The 21,888-nt window shown below is 41.0% G+C and overlaps 1 protein-coding gene across 1 annotated transcript in view; it reads right to left on the bottom strand.

Annotated features, from left to right (window-relative positions):
• FAS (Fas cell surface death receptor) overlaps positions 1-17,687 on the bottom strand; it is a 28,060-nt gene extending 10,373 nt beyond the window's left edge. Inside the window, exons 1-3 of the mRNA XM_006831438.1 lie at positions 17,471-17,687; positions 4,855-4,907; positions 4,442-4,583 (exon numbers count right to left, since the gene is read on the bottom strand). Of these exons, the coding sequence (XP_006831501.1) occupies positions 4,442-4,583; positions 4,855-4,907; positions 17,471-17,687 (412 nt within the window). The remainder of the gene's footprint in view (positions 1-4,441; positions 4,584-4,854; positions 4,908-17,470) is intronic.
• Between the last annotated feature and the right edge of the window lie 4,201 nt (positions 17,688-21,888).

Raw genomic sequence — 21,888 nt, 5'->3', positions numbered from 1 at the left:
GCCCATAGGAGAAAGATGTGACAGTTTCCAAACAAATTCCAGTTGGGGAGTAGTCCTACTCTGTTCTTTAGGGTCGAGAGAAATCAGGATTGACTCCAAAGCAGTGGTTTCGGTTGTTGTTTTTAATCTTAAAGCAGCAGGTTGCCAAGCCTTTGGCAGAGAATGAAAAAGAAGATGAAAAAAATAAAGCAATAAGGGAAATCGAAGAGAAAAGCAGTAGAAGTGATTCTAATTATTGGTGACATCACTAATTAAAAACAAAACAAAAACAGACTAAGTCTAATCTGTTCCACTCCCACCTAGGTGGGTTCAAACCACCGCCAACCTTTTAGTTGGTAATAGGACTCCTGGTGTGGTGCTGTGGAGTAATGCACTGGACCGCATGGTCGGTGGTTCAAACTCACCAGCTGCTCGTCGGAAACCCTATACAGGATGGTTATGTGTCGGAACCAACACAAAGACACTTAACAACAAGAGCGTAAGCATGTGCGCCACCAGGAGCCTTTGTTAGCAATGCCATTGTTTGTTGTTCTAGAGTCAAATCCAACTCCTGGCAACCCTGTGACACAATAGAACTGCCCCATAGGACTTCCCATAGGAATCTCTATGGAAGCAGATGTCTAGTCTTTCTCCCATAGAATTGCTGGGTGCGTCTGAACTATTAGCTTTTTGATTAAAAGCCTAATTAACTTTGAGCTACCAGAATTAACAACAGGAACATATTTTAAAAGGAAGGTTAGAATAACCAAGTACCCAGGAAGCAGGATTGGAGGAAGACTCATTAACAACCTGTGATATGCAGATGATACAACCTTGCTTGCTGAAAGTGAAGAGGACTTGAAACATTTACTGATGAAGATCAAAGACCACAGCCTTCAGTATGGATTGCATCTCAATCTCAAGAAAACAAAAATCCTCACCACTGGACCAATAAACAACATTCTTATCAATGGAGAAAAGATTGAAGTTGTCAAGGACTTCATTCTTCTTGGATCAACTATCAACATTTGTGGAAGCAGCAGTCAAGAGATCAGACGATGTATTGCATTAGGCAAATCTGCTGCACAGGAACTTTTTAAAGTGTTGAAGAGCAGAGATGTCAGCTTGAGGACTAAGGTGTGCCTGACCCAAGCCATGGTATTTTCAATAACCTCCTATGGATGCAAAAGCTGGACAGTGAATAAGGAAGATCGTAGAAGAATTGATGCCTCTGAATTGTGGTGTTGGAGGAGAATACTAGAAGTGCCACAGACTGCCAAAAGAACCAATAGATCTGTTTTGGAAGAAGTGCAGCCAGAGTGCTCCTTGGAGGCCAGGATGGCTAAGCTTTGTCTCTCATACTTTGGACATATTGTCAGGAGGGAACAGTCACTGGAGAAGGATGTCATGCTGGGTAAGATAGAGGGTTAGAGAAAAAGAGGAAGACCCCCAACGAGATGGATCGGCCAGGTGGCATCATTGATGGTGTCAAGTGTGGCAGAGGTAGTGAGGTTGGCCCAGGATTGGACATTGTTTCGTTCTGCTGTGCATGGGGTCGCTATGAGTCGGTTCCAACTCGATGGCACCTGACAACAACAACAACAACAACAGGAAGCAATGCTTTGACTAAAAAAGTTTTTTTTTGGTAGGGTGAGTGTTGGAGCGTGGTGTTCATTAGGGACATACTCATGGTAGAGATGGCTGCCGCTGACCACTGAGATGACCTAACTAATTCTCTGTGTTTTGACTTCTCATTTTACTTTCTGGGTAAATGAGTACTTGATAAGAGGTCATGTACTGAGAGGTCAAGAACAATGTGGAGTTCCAACGACCTTGGACAGTTCCTCAGTAGCTTCAGGATCAGTAACAAAGTGTTTAGCCTCTGTATGTCTAACTTTCTTCCTGCACCTGGTGGTGATAACAGGCTTCTCTGACATCACCGTCAGGACTGAGCAGGGCCCGCACCTAGTGTGCACCAACAATTCCCTTCCCTTTCCCCTTGCCATCAAGAAACAGCACAGAGGCAGACATGGGGGAAGATGGCATATGAAGACAGGTGCAGGAGCCCATGGTAGCTGGTAGCTACTAGAAGCTAAAATAGACAAAGAAGGACCTTTCCTGGAACCATACCCTAAATTCTTATTTCTAGCTTCTGGAACTGAGAGAAGATCAATGTCAGAACACCCACTTATAGTATTTTTCATCCTTGTTGCAGCTTCCGAAGATAACTATACAGTGTTCAGCAATTCTGTTAAATACAATAGTTGTTAGAATTGCAAATTCTTTTTCCTTTAAGCCATACCCATAATACATCACCTATAACTTTCATTTATCTTCCTTCCTTCATTAGTTGCTTTATTTTGGGCAAAGGGGCGAATTAAAGACATGGATAATTTGTATGCAAGTTTTTCTAGATTAAAAAAATATCCTTAGTATTTTACAGTTATTTGCCCTCACCTAATTACTTTATCAACAATAAATTAGCAACTCACCTTTACTGAAATTCTCCAAAGCATTCCGCCTAACTTTCAAAATCGCAAAATCTCTTTCTTTCTGCACTTGTATATCACATATTAATATATGATTTAATATTATATAAATCAAACAGTTAAATTATATACTAATATAAAAAAGGCAGTAAGCACAGACAGATCTGGATGAAATTTAAAATACTGATAAGCTTAAAACTCAACAAGATAAAGCAGAAGTAAGAGTAGTGTTCACCATGTCATCAACAGTGCTCAAGATCATTCAGAGTGAACGCAGTGAGTCCTGTCAACTGAATGGAGACGACCACTTTGGTGGTGGTAGTGGTGTGCCGTGGAGTCAGTTCTGAATCATAGTTACCCTGTGTGGTGGTGGTGGTTATGTGCCGTGGAGTCGGTTCTGACTCATAGCGACCCTGTGTGGTGGTGGTTGTTATGTGCCGTGGAATCGGTTCTGACTCATAGAGACCCTGTACAGGATTTCCGAGGCTACAAATCTTTACAGGAGCAGAAAGCCTCATCTTTCTCCCATGGAACAGCTAGTAGTTTCAAACTGCTGACCTTAAGGTTAGCAGCCCGATTCATAACTACTACACTACCACAGCCGCTGGAGACCACTGTAGGGGGGTTATATACAATGGGAACTGTATCAGAAATATATCACAAAACATGGCTTTGATGCATAATATTCAAGTCTCTGGCTATTTACTTAACCAATCCTACATTGTTGGGTACCACAATGAAATGCTATGTGTACAACATTGTACTATATATATATATTTTTTTTTTTTTCCTTAAAAAATTTCTTAAAAAAGTAAGTGGGTTACTGTGTTCGAGTATATGAACATTTTCAAAATTTTAATACATATGTCCAAGTTTCTTATTTTAATTGTAACAATTTATCAAAGAAGATTTGATGTAAACGGGCTTAAGTATAAATGAGTCATCTTGAAACAGAGACTTTCCAAACAAGTTATTAAAACACACACAGAAGAGCAAATGTCCTTTTATAAACAGGGCTCACGTGAGTTTGCAATCCAAGTGCTCAGAACCTGGAAGGTCAACCAAAAGATCTTCCACAGATGTGTCCAGTTCTACCAATTTACAGCATCAATCCAAGTAGTGTCCTCTTTTCTCTTCCTGTCTTTCTTGACCATGCTGTTAAGGGAGATCCTATGAAATAGTAGCCAACTCTACTCCAAGTTGAGTAAACGTTTGTACCATTGGGTTTTGTTTAGTTTCTACTTTGCTAGCATTTGAAAGGTTTCTGGTATGAAATTGGTTTTATCTTTCAAAATACTGATTTTTTTGTTTTTTTTTTTAATTTTGGCTTTTGCTTTTCTAATTCATTAGCTACTCAAATGAACCAACTCGACGGCACTTAACAACAACAACAACAACTCAAATGAAAAATTCAAATGTATTTTATAGGCTTCAATGCCAGGACGACAGCATTCTTAGGGACCTTCTGATAGAAGGGAAGTGCTGAGACAAGTCTCTAAAGCGTGGAGATCCCTTGCTTTCAGAGTACCACAATAATTGTGATATATCCTTATCAGTTCTTTTGTGAAAAACTCAATACTCACAATGAGCCTTCCTTTATTCCTAAAAAATGGAACTAAATAGACATATCCTCTCATTTCCAAGGTAATCTGCCATTTGTGGAGTCCTGGTGTGGCTCCTCAGAAACCCTCTACAGGGTCGCTGTGAGGCAGAACTGGCTTGATGACACTAAACAGTAACAACATGTCATTTAAAAATTTTATGTATTCATACCAGTCAATCAAGTGTGATAAAGAAGAATTAAATTGGTCTTGGGAAAATAATCGTGTAGCTTCCCACCCCATCTCCAATCCCTGCTTGTATGTTATAGTGAAGAGGAACAAAAGTTATGGAAATAATCTATTTTTCTTGCTATAGATTCTATTCCTTACTCTGATTTTCATTCTAAACTTTGGACATTTTGAAGGACATACCAGGAGGGCATAATTGACAACACAGGTTACTGCTGGCTACATGATACTGTCCTTTCTCACAGATGTGGTCACGTTTAGTGATATTCTTCCTCAATATCAACCCCTCAAGGCTGATAGCGGTCACAGCAGTCATGGTAAGTATCTGTAAAAGACAAGTATAAAGGACATTTTATTGACTTCTGAACAAAGCAGCTTGGTAGACAGAGGCAACATATCCAGAATGGCTGCAACAGCCACAGCACAGCCAAAGTCAATGCGGACTCTGTCCTTTTTCTGACTTACATCTAAGAAAGGCACAGATCAACTAGATGGCAGTTCTCCATCTAACTGATCTCTAATTACACTAGAAAGAGCATGGTGGATTACAGGAGCCAGGAATCTGACCTCAAAAGCAAACCCTGGCTCCTACTTACCAACCCTGGTACTGGAGTAAAGTCACAAAAATTCTCCAAGGCTAGTTCCTTATCTAGGAAATGAAACCTCTTAAGTTTGTTGTGAGAATTTAACAGGATAATGTATTTAATGTTCTCAGCTCAGTATCTGATTAAGGGTAAATGCCTAATAAATGACAGTCATTATCATTATTAAAGAGCATAGTGGCTCCATATGATAAGCACTGGACTACAAACCATAAGGTCTGTGGTTCAAGTCCACTACCCACTCTATGGGAGGAAAGATGAGGCTTTCTGCTTCCATGAAGATTTAAAGCCTAGGAAACCCTAGACAGGGTTGCTATGAGTCGGAACTGACTTGACAGCACTTAACAACAACAATCATCATTAACTTCCAGTGAGAGAGAGACAGCAGGATGAAGCAGGCAAAAATATGATATTTAGGGATGACTGAAGTTTGACACCTTGAGGGAATGAGTTGCTGGGCCTCGGGGCTCAGGACCATAGTCTTAGGGGACACCATGGTCAGCTGGCATAACATAATCCACAAAGGCAGTGCTTTACACCCTAATTTTGGGATTTTAAAAGCTTGTGAGTGGCTATCTAAGGTGCAACTATTGGTCTCTCCCTGCATAGATCAGGTAATCTATACCGAGTGATGCACAACTGAATTGATAACTCTAGGAAATCACTACGGGATTGAAAGCATCAGTCACTTATACATTATACAGCAAATAATAATAATGGGATTATTAACACTAAACATTTGAAACTTTATTTGTTTATTCAAATGAAAATTGTTAAAGTTTTAGGACTCCTTCCAAAAGATCAAAAGGTTGATTTGAACCACAAACCGCTCCTTAAAAACCCCATGAAACAGTTCCACATGGATCACCATGTGTTGGAGTCAACTTGCCAGCAACTAGCAATAACAATTCCAGAACAATCTCATTGTTCTCGTGTTGTTGTTGTTGTGTACGATCGAGTATTCCGACTCATAGTGACCCCGTATTAGAGGTTTTACAAGTAGTGGCTGGTGGGTTTGAACCCATTGACCTTGCGATTAGCATTCCAGTACTTATTCTACAGAGCCACGGCAGGGCCATCGTTTTCATGGTGGTGGTGGTGATGGTTGTGTGCCACTGGTCAGTTCGGACTCATAGCAACCCTGTACAACGTTTCGGAGACTGTAAGTCTTTGTTATTGTTGTTGTCAAGTGCTATTGAGTCAGTTCCAACTCATAGCGACCATTATAGGGTTTCCAAGGAACGGTTTGTGGTTCAAACCAACCTTGTGGTCCAGGCTTTTATCCTACAGTGACACAAGCCTCATCTTTCTCCAGGGGAGTGACTGGTAAATTTGAACTACTGACCTTGCAGTTAGCAGCCCAACTTGTAATCAACTACATTACCAGGGCTCCTTCATAGTTCTCATATTGTTGTTGTAAAGTTCATCAAGTTGGTTCCAACTCATGGTAACCCTGTATTTTCTGAAGAGCAGTTGGTGGGTTTGAACCATCAACCTTGTGGTTAGCATTGCCAATGCATGAAAATTCTCAAACCACTATGAAAATTCCTTTAGAGTTATAAGAAATCAGTTTAAGTCTTGTCTGCAACAAATAACTGAATGGAATTGAAATAATCGAACTGAGTAGGAATAATTCCTGTCTTTTGACAGCCACCTTAGTAGTTGTGAAAAGTAGAGTTAATGAAGCCATATGATTTGTTTTCTTTCTTTTTCAATTCTGATTTCTCACCAGAAACTAAAAGAAAACAAACAACAGCAACAAGAAAACCAAACAGATTAAATTCAAGAGGATTAAAAGGATTGGTGGTGGTGGTGTGCCGTAGATTTGGTTCTGACTCATTGCAACCCTGTATAGGGTTTCCGAGGCTGTACATTTTTACAGAAGCAGAAAGTCTCATCTTTCTCCCATGGAGATTTGAACTACTGACCAGGTGGTTAGTGGCCCAGGTCACAATCCACTATGCTGCCAATCCTTAGTGGGATTGGATCCGTCAAACCTATATGCCACAGGCACTTAACTTTGATGTGTGTGTGTGTGTGTGTGTGTGTGTGTGTGTGTGTGTGTGTAGGACCTATTCTCCTCCACATGCTAGTTTCACTCAACATCTGTGTAACAGTGTTATGGATAGGTCCACAGTCCTGATTTAAATGGTCACGTGTTCAGGGGGAAGCATATACCGTCTTTATGGATAGTTACTATTAGTGTGTGGCACTGTGGGTTAATGCACTGGACTGCAAGGTCGGTTTGAACCACAAGGTCAGTGGCTCAAGTTTACCACCTGCTCCTTGGAAACCTTCTGCAGGGTCACTGTGAGTCAGAACCAACTCCACGGCACTTAACAACAACAACAACAATATATTCTATTTGGAGACCTGGTGAGGCACTGCACGATAATGCACCACACCAAGAGATAGATTTGAATCACAAGGTTGTCAGTGGTTTGAACTCACCAGCCGCACCTCAGAAACCCTGTACAGGGTTGTTATGAGTTGGAACTGACTCGACAGCACATAACAGCAATATATTCAACTTATTGGAGCTGCCTAAAAGAACTATATTTCCTAATTCGTTTGTTTTCATTTTGGCTTTTATGCTTACAAATACATTCAGAATTAGAGAAACCTGGAGTCAAGCAGTGAAGACACCATGAAATATTGTTGACCATAAAATATAGACATTAGCCCCAACACCATCACTTATTTAATCACGTCTGCTTTGCAGAGCTGAATTACAGGAACACTTTGCTACTCAGTTAACATCAAAGAATTAAGATCTGTGCAAAATAAGAAGGTGGGCCTGAAGAGTATGGTGTGACTGTTTCATGATGTGATATAAGAACCTCTAAATACAGCTTGCTACAATTTGTATTTTTTCAAAGTTTTGCATAAACTCAGATTTGCAGTATGCAAAAATTTAACTCAAACTTTCCAGGCAGAAATTGCGGCATTTTGACAGTAATATGGCAGGAAACCCACAAAGAATTAAGTGTTCTAAAAGTTCAAAAAAAAAAAGTTTTTTTTGAGAGCAGAGAAGCTGTATAGGCCTGAAAAATGGGTTAAATCAAAGATCTGAAATGTCAATAAATTAAGGCAAATGATAAAGGGGGAAAAATGAACAATAAAAAGCATTTCGAAGTCTATCAGAATAAAAACTAAAAAAATAAAATAAAATAAATCAGAGACCCCTCAGTGTGTATTCTGGTGCCTATCAGGTTAAGGAAGGTCTTCCTAGGCAGTTCACACTCAGAGGAGCATCTGTGTAAAACAGCACCTATTGCAACTCCAGTGCAAATACCTGACATCCACTGGAGAAAGATGAGACTTTCTGCTTCTGTTAAGATTTACAGCCTCACAAACCCTCACAAGGTCATTATGAGTTGGAACTGACTTGACAACACAGCTCAAAAATACAAGTCAAACATCTTTCACTTAACACATTACAGCACTACATGAAAATTACAACTGCACCTCATTTGCTTTCACAGATGAAAATTGGCCTAAGATGTACTCTAAGTCATCTTTTTTTTTTTTTCCTTCCTCCTGGTTCTTCTCTTTCTACACTCAGCAGAGCAAGGTGATCACACAGTCTACCTAAGGCTCATTAAGGCTCTCAAAATTGAAAGTATTTATCTTTTTTTTTTTAAATAGGGGTGCTTAGAGGAATCGGTGTGCAGATGCTGGGCTAGATAGTCAGCCAGCAGGGAGCTGGTTTAGGAATGCTTGGACCTACAACAAGCCTGCCCCCAGAGGAGCATGCAATGGTCTGGAAGTGGGAGATGGCTGGAGGGGTACCCCTGGAAATCAGGCTTACAGCCCACCCCCACCTCCCCACAGCATCCAGCTTCTGGGCCTGTGGCTGTCCTCCCCATTGCTGGTGGTCGGGCTTGGGGTAGGGTGGGGAGACCACTTGGCGTGGTGGTGTGACGTGAATTCAGAGGGCAGAGAGTGGTGTCTGTCAGCAGTGGACAGGTTGGTCCCTGTCCAGTTATTTGTGGGGGCTCAAGGAATCCTGGTGGTGCTGTGGGTTAATGTGCCAGACTGCAAAGCCGTTTGAACTGCAAGGTTGGCGGTTCAAGCTCACCAGCTGCTCCTTGGAAATCCTATACAGGGCCGCTATGGGTCAAAATCGACTTGATGACACTTAATAACAATAACAAAGGTCTTCTGGGGCCAGGCGTGCACAGTCCTTGTGAGCCAAGTCATTGGGTGGGCCATGCCAGCTTTTGGGACCTGGGCAAAGGGGCGCCTCCCTGTTGGTGTGGCAGCCTTGCCACCTGGCCAGCCTGTTTTGCTTTTTCAGTGCTCCTCATTCAGTCAACCCCACTGGCCCCTTGGCCTAGGAGCCCAGGGGTGGAGCTGGGGTCTCCCTGCTGGCCCTGCCCCTTTCCGTGCAAACACCCCTCCCAGGCCAGCAGGCCTCTTAGGGACCAGAAACGCTGACTGTACTGTCTACAGCCATACCACTGTGAATGCGCCAGATTCCGAAAAAATTCATCTTAAAGTTTTAACCCTTTCATGACACGTGATATACATAATGTTCCTTTACATTTACTACGGAGTCCTGGTGTGGCACTGTAGGGTAAGTACTGAACGGCTAACTGCAAGGTTAATGATTCAAATCCAGCAGCTGCCCCTCAGAAACCCTGTGCAGGGTCACTATGAGTTGGAACCAACCTGATGGCACTTAACAACAACAAAATAAGATGACAATCTACTCAGTGGCCGTGGGTTTGTGAGGAAGGTATGCCAATTTAAAGTATCGATGTGACTATATTACATCCCAGAGCTATTTTTAAAAATAAAAAATAATAAGAACTATTATTATAGTTCAAGGATCTCTGGTTGCATAGTGGTTAGGAATCGGGCTGCTAACCTCAAGGTCAGCAGTTCGAAACTACCTGCTGTTCCACGGGAGAAAGATGAGGCATTCTGCTCCCATAAAGATTTACAGCCTCAGAAATCCTGTACAGGGTCATTATGAGTTGGAATTGACTCCATGGCATATAATCACCAGCTGGTGTGGCTCTGTAGAATAATTAGACTGCAAGTCTGGTTTGAACTGCAAGGTCGATGTTCATTGAAACAGGGTTACTATGAGTAGAAACTGGCTCAACAACAACATTTTAACAACAATATTCCAGAAGAGTCCTGGTATGGCATATTGCAAGATAAGCACTAGGCTGTTAACCGTAAGGTCAGCAGTTCAAACTCACCAGCTCTCCTTGGAAACACTACACAGGGATGCTGTGAGTCGTAAACAACTGGACGGCACTTACAACACTATTCCGGAAAGGAGCACTAGTGAGGCAATGAATTCAATCTTGACTGCTAAGTGAAAGGCTGACGATCTGAACTCACCCAGTGGCTCTGTGGGACTACAACCTGGGGATCTGCTCCATGATGTGTTAGTGTGGTTAAATGCCCCCGGGCAGAAAGTCTCATCTTCCTCCCACCCCTTGAAGATTAGTGGTAGTGGTTGTGTGCTGTGAAGTTAGTTCTAACTCACAATGATCCTGTATAGCCATTCCAAGATGGTAAATCCTGCCCGCTGAGCGGCTGGTAGATTCAAACTGCTGACCTTGCAATTTGCAGTCCAACTTTCTTAACCCACTATGCTACAGGGCTCCTTCCCTTAAAGCTCATGGCCTAGGAAACTCTATGTAGCAATTGTACTCTGTTGCATGATGTCACTACGAGTAACATTGACTGAAGCAACATGAAACTTGCCTGGCCTTCAACAAAGTTCACTCCCATAAATCACTCCTTTGGTAGTTACAATACATCTATGCTTGAGAAATTGTTATTATGTTTTATGGTTGAGGAAGTTGGGCACAGAGCTTCCAATTACCCACAATTAGAAGTCACAGTGTGACGCTGTAAGACAAGCACTTGACTGACTACAAGGTTGGTTTGAACCACAAGGTCGGCAGTTCAAACTCACCAGCTACTCCTTGGATACACTATACAGGATCTCTATGAGCCCAAACCAACTCGATGGCACTCAACAACAACAACAACAACAACAAGAGAGGATCAGTGGCTCCATACAATAAGCACTGGACTGTGAACTACAAGGTCTGCAGTTTGAGCCCACCAGTTAGTTGCTCCACAGGAGAAAAATGAGGTGCTCTGTTCCAATGGAGATTTAAAGCCTCTGAACCCCTATACAGTGTCACTATGAATCAGAACTGACTTGACGGCACTTAACAACGCAACAACAAGGGAAGATTCAAGGAGCCCTGATGGTGCAGTGCTTAAAGTACTCAGCTGCTAACCAAAAGGTTGGCCGTTTGAACCCACCAGCTGCTCTAAGAGAAAAATACGTGGTAGATGGCTTCTGTAAAGACTTACAACCCTAGAAACTCCGGTGGCAGTTTTACTGTGTCTTGCAGGATCATCACTGGATTGCTAATCATGAGGTTGACAGTTCAAAGCCATAGGCTGCTCCTTGGAAACTCTCTACAAGGTGACTATGACTCAAACTGACTCGATGACGCTTAACAACAACAAGGGTCATTATGACTCAAAATGGAATCGGATTGACGGCAGTGAGTTTGGGCAAGGGTGTATAGAGATTCAGCACTTGTGCTCGAGAGTGGGTTCCGTCTCAGGGTTGTAAGTTCACTTCCTAAATCCTTTTACTCCATCTGAGAACATAAACAACTCAGTAGAGCTATTTAAGGCCCTTAGGTGCGCTTAGGTAACAGGAGTAAAGCAGTTGGATTTTAAGTTCAGTCCAGTGTGTGCAGACTCACAGCAACCCTGTATAGGGTTTCTGAGATTTTCTAACTCTTTGCAAGAGCAGAAAGCCTCATCTTCCAGGAAGTGGCTGGTAAGCTCAAATCATAGACCTTGTGATTCACAGAGCAGGACTTGTCGTCTGGAACCCCCATGCTCCCCAGTATTTAAGTTGTTGTTGTTGTTGTTATGTGCCGTGGAGTCAGTTCCGACTCATAACGACCCTGTACAGGGTTTCCGAGGCTGTAAATATTTACGGGAGTTGAAAGCCTCATCTTTCTCCCGTGGAGCAGCTGGTAGTTTCGAACTGCTGACCTTGCAGTTCGCAGCCCGATTCGTAACCACTATGCTATCAGAGCTCCTTATGGCAACTAATATTTTATAAATAAAGTTAAATATTGTTTGTTTCAGTATCATGGAGGTCAAACAAAAGACAGTTTGGGGAATCATAGGCCCAGTTTTTGAAACCAGGCCTAAGCCCTTACAAACACTATATGAAAAAATAGCCCAGCAAGACGAAACACCCTTTTTAGGTGACGGCTAAAACACAAACCTCAAGAGGCAAGAGCCTTACCTCACCACCTCTCAGTCATTCTCTTTTTCTTTTTTTCCCAAAATAATTAACATTTTTCACATCTTCTATTGTGATCACACCAAAGACAAGAAAGCTGCATGACTTAACAAAGGAACAAGATTATTAGTAATTAGTCCAATACCAAGTTTAACCCGATTTTGCAAGTTTTTGCATTCCACAACTTAATACAACCAACAGTAAGCTTTGTTGCATTGTTGGGCTAAGAAAATCTGCAGATGGAATTTGTAGTCAGATTTGCTCATTTATAAGCCTAATCTTCAAAATGCACGTTCCTAAAAATCAGACCAATTGTCCAATGAGGACAATTTATTATTTAAAATACATTACAAATACAATTTATATATGTGTGTGTGTGTGTGTGCATTTATATAAATATATTATAAATACAAAAAATAATAAATTTATTATTATAAATACAATGTATTTATTAGAAACCACTGTGGTTTTATTTTTATGTGTTTATTAGAAAACAGTAGTGTCTAATAAATACATTTAAAATCAAGGGTGGGGGGTGATCAATGGCAAAACCAGTTCATTTCCTTCAAAGAAGGGTGAAGGCAGCAATCTTACAATGCTGAAAGTCTTTCTAATTTGAGCTTTATTATTCTCAATCTCTGCTGAATAAAAATATTAAAAGTACCATGGACTACTAGAAGAATACGCAAATCTGTGTTAGAAGAACTATAGCTAGAATGCTCCTTAGAAGCCAGGAGGGAGACTTAGTCTCTCATACTTGGGACATGTTATCAGGAGGGACCTGTTCCTGGAGAAGGACATCATGCTTGGTAAAATGGAGACTCATCAAAAAAGAGGAGCCCCTATGGTCCCCAATATTGACACAGTGGCAGCAGCAATGGGTTCAAATGTAACAATGATTGTAAGGATGGTGCAGGACTGGGCAGTGTGTCCTTCTGGTTTTTTATAGGGTGGTTGTGTGTCAGAACCAACTGATGACACCTAACAAGTACACTCATACTCTCACTTCAAAGAAAATCAAGGTAAGCAAGTAGATTGAATTATTTGTTCTTGTTTAAGTACAAATCAGAGTCCTGGTGTGGCGCTGTGGGTTAAGGTCGGTTTGAACCGCAAGGCCAGTGATTCAAGCTCACCAGCCGCTCCATGGAAACTCTATACAAGGTTTGCTACGAGTCAGAACCAACTCCACGACACTTAACAACAACAACATGTCCAAATTGAAGATAGTTAATAAAATTAATAAAGAAACTTTATTCTTTTTAAAGTAAGGATTTTGCAGAAAATGAGAAAAATTTAAATTATCATATGGTTAAATGTTGTTTCCCCACTTAAGTGAATATATACATGCACAACAAAGAAGAATACAAAATTATATGCTAAGATACTTACAATGGCTCTATAAATAATTTCTCAGTAATAAGAAAAAACTACCTAGATCCCCATACATTTAAGAAATGATCTTAAAATAACAAAGAACTAGTGATTAATGGGTGATGGCTGCATATGGTAAGCACTGGACTATGAACCACAAGGTCTGAGGTTCAAGCCCACCAGCCACTCCATGGGAGAAGGATGAGGCTTTCTGCTCACTCAAAGATTTAAAGCCTTGGATAGAACCAACTCAACAACACTTACCAAGGGATAAACAAACAAAATAGTACATGATACATGATCTGGGTTCATTTAATAATTGCCTTATGATGTACCCAATAAAAATTATACACTGAAAATTGTATAAAAAGGTCTGTGTACAGTGCAAAGTGACAAAAAGCAGGTTATAAAAACACACTGATTAGACATGCAATGATGTCTGTGTGTAGACAAGTTGTGTGAGGTTATTAGTAAAACTGAAAATGCTTGTGTTGGGTTTTATAACATAATGAGTGACTAGTTTTTCATTAATAGCTCCACTTTTTGTTTTTACATCCTGTGTTTAATTTTCCTATAATTTCGCTTTAAAAAAAAGAAATATAGATTCACAGTAATAAGTTTGGTATCACTTTACTTTTTTATCTTATGGATCAGTTTTTTAAAGTATGCCCTTCCATTTTTATTGTACTTATTTTTATCATAAGTAAATATTCTCTAGTATCCGTTGCAAACCTGTGATCTTTAAGGGACTTTTGGACCCAAGATAAATCACCAAAATGCATTTAACTCACTAGGGGCTTTCAAATGGGGGTTTCCTTATTCTGGTTTCTGATCATCTCTGAAAAAATGGTTGTTCTCTACAACTGTCAGTTCTGTGAGTTGATAGTTATTTGACACCTTTACATAATTCTGGAAGCCTTCAGAGAGATTCCTTTGAAGTAACGACACTTCTAATACAAGACTTATTTAGAAATACATTACTTGTCTACTGCCCCAAAGAGACTTACTCAGAGGCAACAGCTACATCTCAGCTCCTTTTTGCATCTATTTCACCTCTCCTGCCAGAATCACGGCAAGAAAAAAAGTTGATCTTCTTCCAGATGAAACTCTAATTTGTCACTAAGGATGGTAATTGTGTTGTAGCATGAAAATAGAAGACATGCCCTTCATCTAATCATAGTTGGTGGGAGCTTTGATGTGCTGCTATGGGTTAATGCACTGGACTGCAAAGTTGGTTTGAACGACAAGGTTGATGGTTGAAGCTCACCAGCCACTTCTTGGGAACCCTCTACAGGGTTGCTATGGGTTAGAACTGACTTGACGGCACTTAACAACAACAATAACTATAGTTTGTAGTGGAAGCCCTGATGGTCTCCATCTACCATTTACTTTTTGTGTCTCAATGTTGTTATCATCTGTGTTTTTCCATCCTGGTTGCTAAAGTTTTCATTCATATTTCATAATTGTATTGAGCTCATAAAATTTCTCAAGTCATTTGTGTTAAGTAAAGTCCATTAAAAAAAAGAAAGAAATGCATTGTGACCCCATTTTGTGCTTCTTCGGTTGATTTAAGGAAAATGATTCAATTATATACTAAACCTTTATCTGTTGTCTTTGAATGGATTCTGATTCTCTGAGACCCTTACATATTATAAAGTAGAGCTGCTCCCTAGGATTTTTTTGGTTGTGAGCTTTATGAAAGCACATCATCAAGCCTTTTATCCACTCTGCTGCTGTGTGAGTTCAAACCACCAACCCTTCAGTTAGTTGTTGTTGTTGTTAGGTGCCATTGAATCGTACCGACACATAGTGACCTTATGCACAGCAGAACAAAACACTGCCCTATCCTGGACCAACCTCACTACTGTTGCCACACTTGAGCCCACTGTTGCTGCCACTTGGCCAATCCATCTCGCTGGGGGTCTTCCTCTTTTTCTCTGACCCTCCACCTTACCAAAGATGATATCCTTCTCCAGCGACTGGTCCCTCTTCAGTTAGTAGGCAACTACAAAACATTTGCACAACTCGGTGACCTATCCATGAGCCAAGACATTGTCTTTATTCTGTGTTCAAAACTGTTCTATACGATTACTTGTAAATGCCTTGGTTTCTTTTCCAAACCCTCTTTCTTCTCCCTCAAACATTGTTTGAAAACGATTGCTTCAAATGCTGTTTGGAGAGATGCTGACTGTCAGTGTCTCTCTGTCCATAGTTCTAGATCAGCCAGGACCCTTACTGGTGACGCCGTGTGCTACTTTAAAAATAAACGAACAAAAAGACTGTCCATAGCTATTTCTCACACAAAATTTTAAAATAAATTCACTTGTCCTTGTTGTTGTTGTTGTTAAGTGCTGTCAAGTCAGATCCAACTCATAGCGACCTTATATAGGGTTTCTGAGAAATGGCTGGGAGATTTGAACAGTCAATCTTGCAGTTCAGCGCAACACCAGGAACCCTCTGTCTCCTTTGTTGTTGTTGTTGTTAAGTGCCGTTGAGTCAGTTCTGACCCATAGCGACCCTGTACAGGGTTTCCGAGGGTGTAAATCTTTACGGGAGTAGAAAGCCTCATCTTTCTCCCACAGAGCGGCTGGTAGTTTCGAACCGCTGACCTTAAGGTTCACAGCCCGATTCGTAACCACTACGCTACCAGAGCTCCTTTCTGTCTCCTTTAGAACTATGTTAATATTTTGGGATTTCAAACTTATTTATTGTTACATGCCATAGAAATAATTCCCAGGAGCCTGGGGAAGAGAAGCAAACTGGTATAGGATGGGGTTGTGGGCTTACATTTTCACTAGAGAAAAAGAGGACAAAGGAAGAGAAAACAGGGCAGGCCTCCATCTAAGGACAGCTCATTGATGTAATTTAAATAAAATTTACTTCTCTGTTCCATGTAACTAGTAACCCCCTCAATTTTATTCATTATTGCTGGAGGAATCCTGTCCCTACTATTGTTTTCCCAAAGTTCATGCAATATGTAGATGCAAAGGCTGGAAGCAGACATTTTCTGATGACATGCACAGCGAAGTGACAGTGGGCAAGGGCTGGATGCAAGGAACAGGGCAAGAACGTCTTCCAAAATAACAAAAGCAAAAAAGAAAAAGGAAAAAACACAAGTCCATAGGCATCAAGTCAGTTCTGACTCACAGATACCCTTTAGAGGGTTTCTGAGACTGTAAATCTTGACTGGAGCCCACAGCTTCATCTTTCTCCCTTTGAGAAGTGATTAATGGGTTTGAGCTGCTAACCTTGAGATAAGCAGCCCAAAGTCTAACCCAAAGAGCCATTATAGAGGGAAAATGAAAGATACATTACAAACATGAGGTGGCAGGGTTATGACTGATTTTTTGTTTGTTTGTTTGTACTCTTCTTAATTTATAAATTTATTTAAGAAACTTTTATTCCCTAGGCTATCCATCATATACAAACATTATATTTAATTTACGATATTATATAATATCATAGCTATTATAATAAATATGTGTTGTAGTCTTTGGTGTATGTAATCTTTGTGTGGGTGAATGCGCTGGACTGAGATTTGCAGCCCAACCAGTAATCCACGACAATCTGGACAGAAAACAAATGAGCAAAAAGAAACTAAAAACGTACGTTGTGCCAGTGATTCTTCTTAAGGAGAGGGATTTATAGGAAAGAAACAAGTTTTTCTCTTTTGTGATAGAAGGTACACAAGGATCCGGGGTCCCCTTTAGCCCCAGATAGGTTTTCTGAAACTTCAGCTTTAATAACAACTGCCTTAGTGCTAGGGATTCCCTAACTTTGAGAACTGTCACACCCACACCTATCTCCTTTGTAAAGTTGGTGTGTAAGGTTGGCCTAGCAAATGCCCTCCTTTCCCCAGCCAGTGTCTCCCACCAGCCACCCCTAAACTTCCCAGGCACTTCCCCAAATGTCAGCCAACCCCTTGCTCACCCCTTCCCACAAAGCGCCTAGAGCTCGAGCCCCCCAGAAAAGGGAGTCCCTCTGCACCTTGAGAATCTCCACCACAGGAAAGTCCTAGCCGTCCCCCACCCCCGCGCGTCCCCAGCCCCCGGAGACGGACCCGCAACCGGGTCCCCTGGCACTCCAACCCCGCGCCCGCCCAGGGAGGAGGACTCACCAGAAGCAGACGATCCCAGAGTTCAAGCATGGCCGCGGGACAATCCTTCCAAGGGAACGAAAAATGAAAAGAGAAAAAGGAAACTAAAACAACCCCACCCTGCACAGTGATTCGGTCTTAAGGAGAAGGATTTCCAGTAAGTAAACAATGTGTCTCATTTTAAAAGATACATCGTTCAGTAAACGTTAGTTTCAGGAAATCCCAGGATGCACCAGTCTTAATTCACACAGTTTTTAAGCACACAGTACAGAAAGAGGAAACAGAAGCGATTGAGGAAGGTATCATATGGAAATTTTGTGTTATGTTTGCAACTCTTAGGTAAACCTCAAGTGATTTTAAAATAAAAAGCTTATTTAATTAAGACATTTCAAAAAAGAAGTGAGCAAGGAGATGAGAATTACTGAAACAATCACCTTCTCTTGAGTGTGAATTATAATCCAAACAACGTTTGCAAATGACCTTTTCTTATGTAATATGTATCATTGTCTCCCAGTGATTCTTAAATTTACTTTACAAATAGAGAATTGAAAAAGGAAAAAAAAAATTCTATTAACTAGCAAAATTGGCTAGTGAATAAATACTAAAGCCAGGAATTAAACCTAGTCATTCTTGCTCTGGGAGACCTGGTGTGGCACTGTGGAATAATGCCCTGGACCCCAGGTCTGTTTGAACTGCAATGTCATTGGTTCAAATTCACCAGCCGCTTCTCAGAAACCCTATACAGGATCGCTATGAGTCAGCACTTTAAAACAACTTTCTTGCTTTGAAGGCCCTGCTTTCTCCCCTCCAGGCCCTACTTATGTGGTGGTGTGGTTCCGTACCCAATGTCTCTCAAGTTCCCTGAAAGAGTTAACAGGTACTTTGTGGAGAAAACTGTGCCCCACGCTCAAATCGTTTCAGAGAATTCTAAGTTGATTTAACTGAAATATTTTTTCTTTAGTCCAAAACATTTCAGAGTCTTTAATATATTAACATATGTTGTAAACATCTAAGAGGGGCAATGATGTACACCCATTCCTCACTTAACAACATGTTTAAGTTCCAAAGACCAGGCTGTTATGTGCAAATTGGCATTATGCACATCAGACCACCACAATGAAGGATGACTACAGTATTACAGAAACATCCAAACCGCCTCCTTCCAAAACACTGACAATCCTGGCCATCACAATCAGCATGACTCAAACCCCGACATTTGGTACTGACAGATTTATGTCATTAATTCCCAAAATAGTCAATTCGACGATTTTACTTTTGTTATAAATGTGAAATGTCAAATAACAAGATAGTCAATAAGTGAGGGTCAGTGGGCACTATTGTCCAAATGTGTTTACTGTGGAAGCCTTTGAAAAGAAAATAAGGTGTTCTGGAGAAAATAAGGTGTTCTGGAGAAAATAATCTCCAAAGTTATTTTTATTTTAGCAGTGCATTCTTGAGGGTCCCCAGTTCTTTAAGGACAAAGGAATATGATTTTAATGATAGAATGTGGTGCCCTAACAGATGTGAGAGATAGTGGGATAACAATCCTGATTCTACTCTAACATACTCCGAGTGTCTCTAAAACTACCCTTGCCTCTGAACATCTCACTCTGAATATCATTCAAACTCATATCTGACTATGCAAATGATGAGGGAAAAGAAGCAACCCTTTCACCCTCAGGTCGACTTTTATTCCATTCTTCCCACAGACAATTTTTTAAAAATTGTTTTTCATAAGTAGTAATAAATTGGGTTTAATAATTCCATCTATAGTGGTCACCCAGGACTTTTTCCTACATCTTTTTCTGCTTTCAGCATTTCCAAGTTGCCTTTGGAAAGCTGCCCGTCTCCCCCTCTTTTTAGTTATTTGATATGGATTGTTATTGTTGTTGTTAAGTGCCATCGAGTCAATTCCGACCCATAGCGACCCTGTATAGGCTTTCCAAGGAGCAGCTGGTGAGCTTGAACCGCTGACCTTGCAGTTCAAACGTCATTGCAGTCTGGTGCACAGTGTGACTCAAATCCTAGATCCAGATTATATGTATAGGGGAGAAGGGGAAGAAGATGGGGGCAGGGAAATCCAGTTACCTCAATTCACTGGGCACATCACATCAAATCAGAGTCAACCTCATAACTTTGCTGGAAACACTGGAATTCAAACTAAACTTTTCTCCATTACACTTAAAATGGGAGGCTGTGGGGCTAGGAAATAACAGGGTTGAGAAGGGAGCTAGTGGGTCTTCCAGAGCTGAAGATGGTCATCCCACAGGAAACAATATGAGAGGCAGTGCCTGCTAGTATCTCCAGAGGCCTGGATCGTTTCAATCCTGAAATCTAACCCTGGACTGCGTACAGTTAGCCAATTCTCAGTTTTTGATTAAACCCGTTCTTGTAACTAAAGAATCCTAATTAATATATCCTCAGAGTTTATATATATATATATATATCAGAAAGATGTTTACCTATGCTTTATTGACTACGCAAAGGCTTTCAATTGCGTGGATCATGACAAGCTATGGACAGCGTTGTGAAGTATGAGTATTCCGGAACATTTAATTGTGCTCATGAGGAATCTGTACCTGGACCAAGAGGCAGTTATTTGAACAGAACATGGGAACACTGAATGTTTTAAAATTGGGAAAGGTGTATGACAAGGTTGTATTCTTTCACCATACTTATTCAACCTGCATGCTGCGCAAATAATACGAGAAGCTGGGTTCTATGAAAAAAAATGTGACATCAGGATTGGAGGAAGACTCACTAACAACCTGCTATATGCAGATGTCACAACCTTGCTTGCTGAAAGTGAAGAGGACTTGAAACATTTACTGATGAAGATCAAAGAACACAGCCTTCAGTATGGATTGCATATCCATGTCAAGAAAACAAAAATCCTCACCACTGGACCAATAAACAACATTCTTATCAATGGAGAAAAGATTGACGTTGTCAAAGACTTCATTCTTCTTGCATCAACTATCAACATTCACAGAAGCAGCAGTCAAGAGATCAGACGATGTATTGTGAAAGCTGGACAGTGAATAAGGAAGATCATGGAAGAATTGATGCCTTTGAATTGGGGTGTTGGAGGAGAATACTAAAAGTGCCAGGGGCTGCCAAAAGAACCAATAGATCTGTTTTGGAAGAAGTGCAGCCAGAGTGCTCCTTGGAGGCCAAGATGGCTAAACTTCATCTATCATACTTTGGACATATTGTCAGGAGGGAACAGTCACTGGAGAAGGATATGCTTGGTAAGATGGAAGGTCGGAGAAAACGAGGAAGACCCCCAATGAGATGGATCAGCCAGGTGGCATCATTGATGGACTCAAGTGTGGCAGAGGTAGTGAGGTTGGCCCAGGATCGGACATTGTTTCGTTCTGCTGTACATGGGGTCGTTATGAGTCGGTTCCGACTCGATGGCACCTGACAACAACAACAACAACAAAGTTTATTTATGATCAGCATGATAAATTCCTTATTACTAATATTAATTGTTGCTAATTCTTGTTGTTGGGTGCCCTTGAGTCTATTGTGACTCATAGTGACTCTGTGTGACAGTATATTAACTTCCTTGTTGACGATAATCTTTATATAAGCAGGAGATTACCAGACCCTTCTCTTACAGACTGACTGGGTGTCTTAAGCTTTCTAGAGAAGCAAAAGGAGTGATATATATTTAAAACACACACACACACACACACACACACATATATATATATATAAAGAGAAGTCTATTATCAAGAGAATGGATTAAAATGGCAGAGTCCCAGGTGGAAGAGAGACTTTCCAGTGTGTCCATTATATTGGCAGCAGGCCACACCCCTAAGGAAGTTTCCCTTCAACTGATTGGCTGCTCATAGCCACTCACCATAGAGTTAATTATGCCTGTATTGGGTTTCATCATCATGGGAACAAGCACATCTCAACCACTGTTGCTGTTAAATGCCATCTAGGTGGTTCCAATTCATAGAGACCCTATATAGGGTTTCTGAGGAGCGGCTGCTGAGTTTGAACTGCTGACCTTGTAATTCACAACAACCTTACAATCCAGTGCATTATCCTGCAGTGCCACAACAGGATCTCAACTGCTAGCCCTCTGAAAATCCTGGCCTAGTAGAGATGGCACAGAACCTTAATTATTGCACTGGGCATAGTCCAACCATCAACATTTCCATTAGCAGCCAAGCGCTGAACCCTTGAACCACCAGGGCCTCTCTATTACAAATGTGCAATTATGATTTCAGGCTGAAGT

The sequence above is a fragment of the Chrysochloris asiatica genome, unplaced genomic scaffold (assembly GCF_000296735.1).
Source record: "Chrysochloris asiatica unplaced genomic scaffold, ChrAsi1.0 scaffold00003, whole genome shotgun sequence".
NCBI lineage: Eukaryota > Metazoa > Chordata > Mammalia > Afrosoricida > Chrysochloridae > Chrysochloris > Chrysochloris asiatica.
Note: the sequence above shows the minus strand (reverse complement) of the source record. Positions and strands in the feature narration are given on the sequence as shown.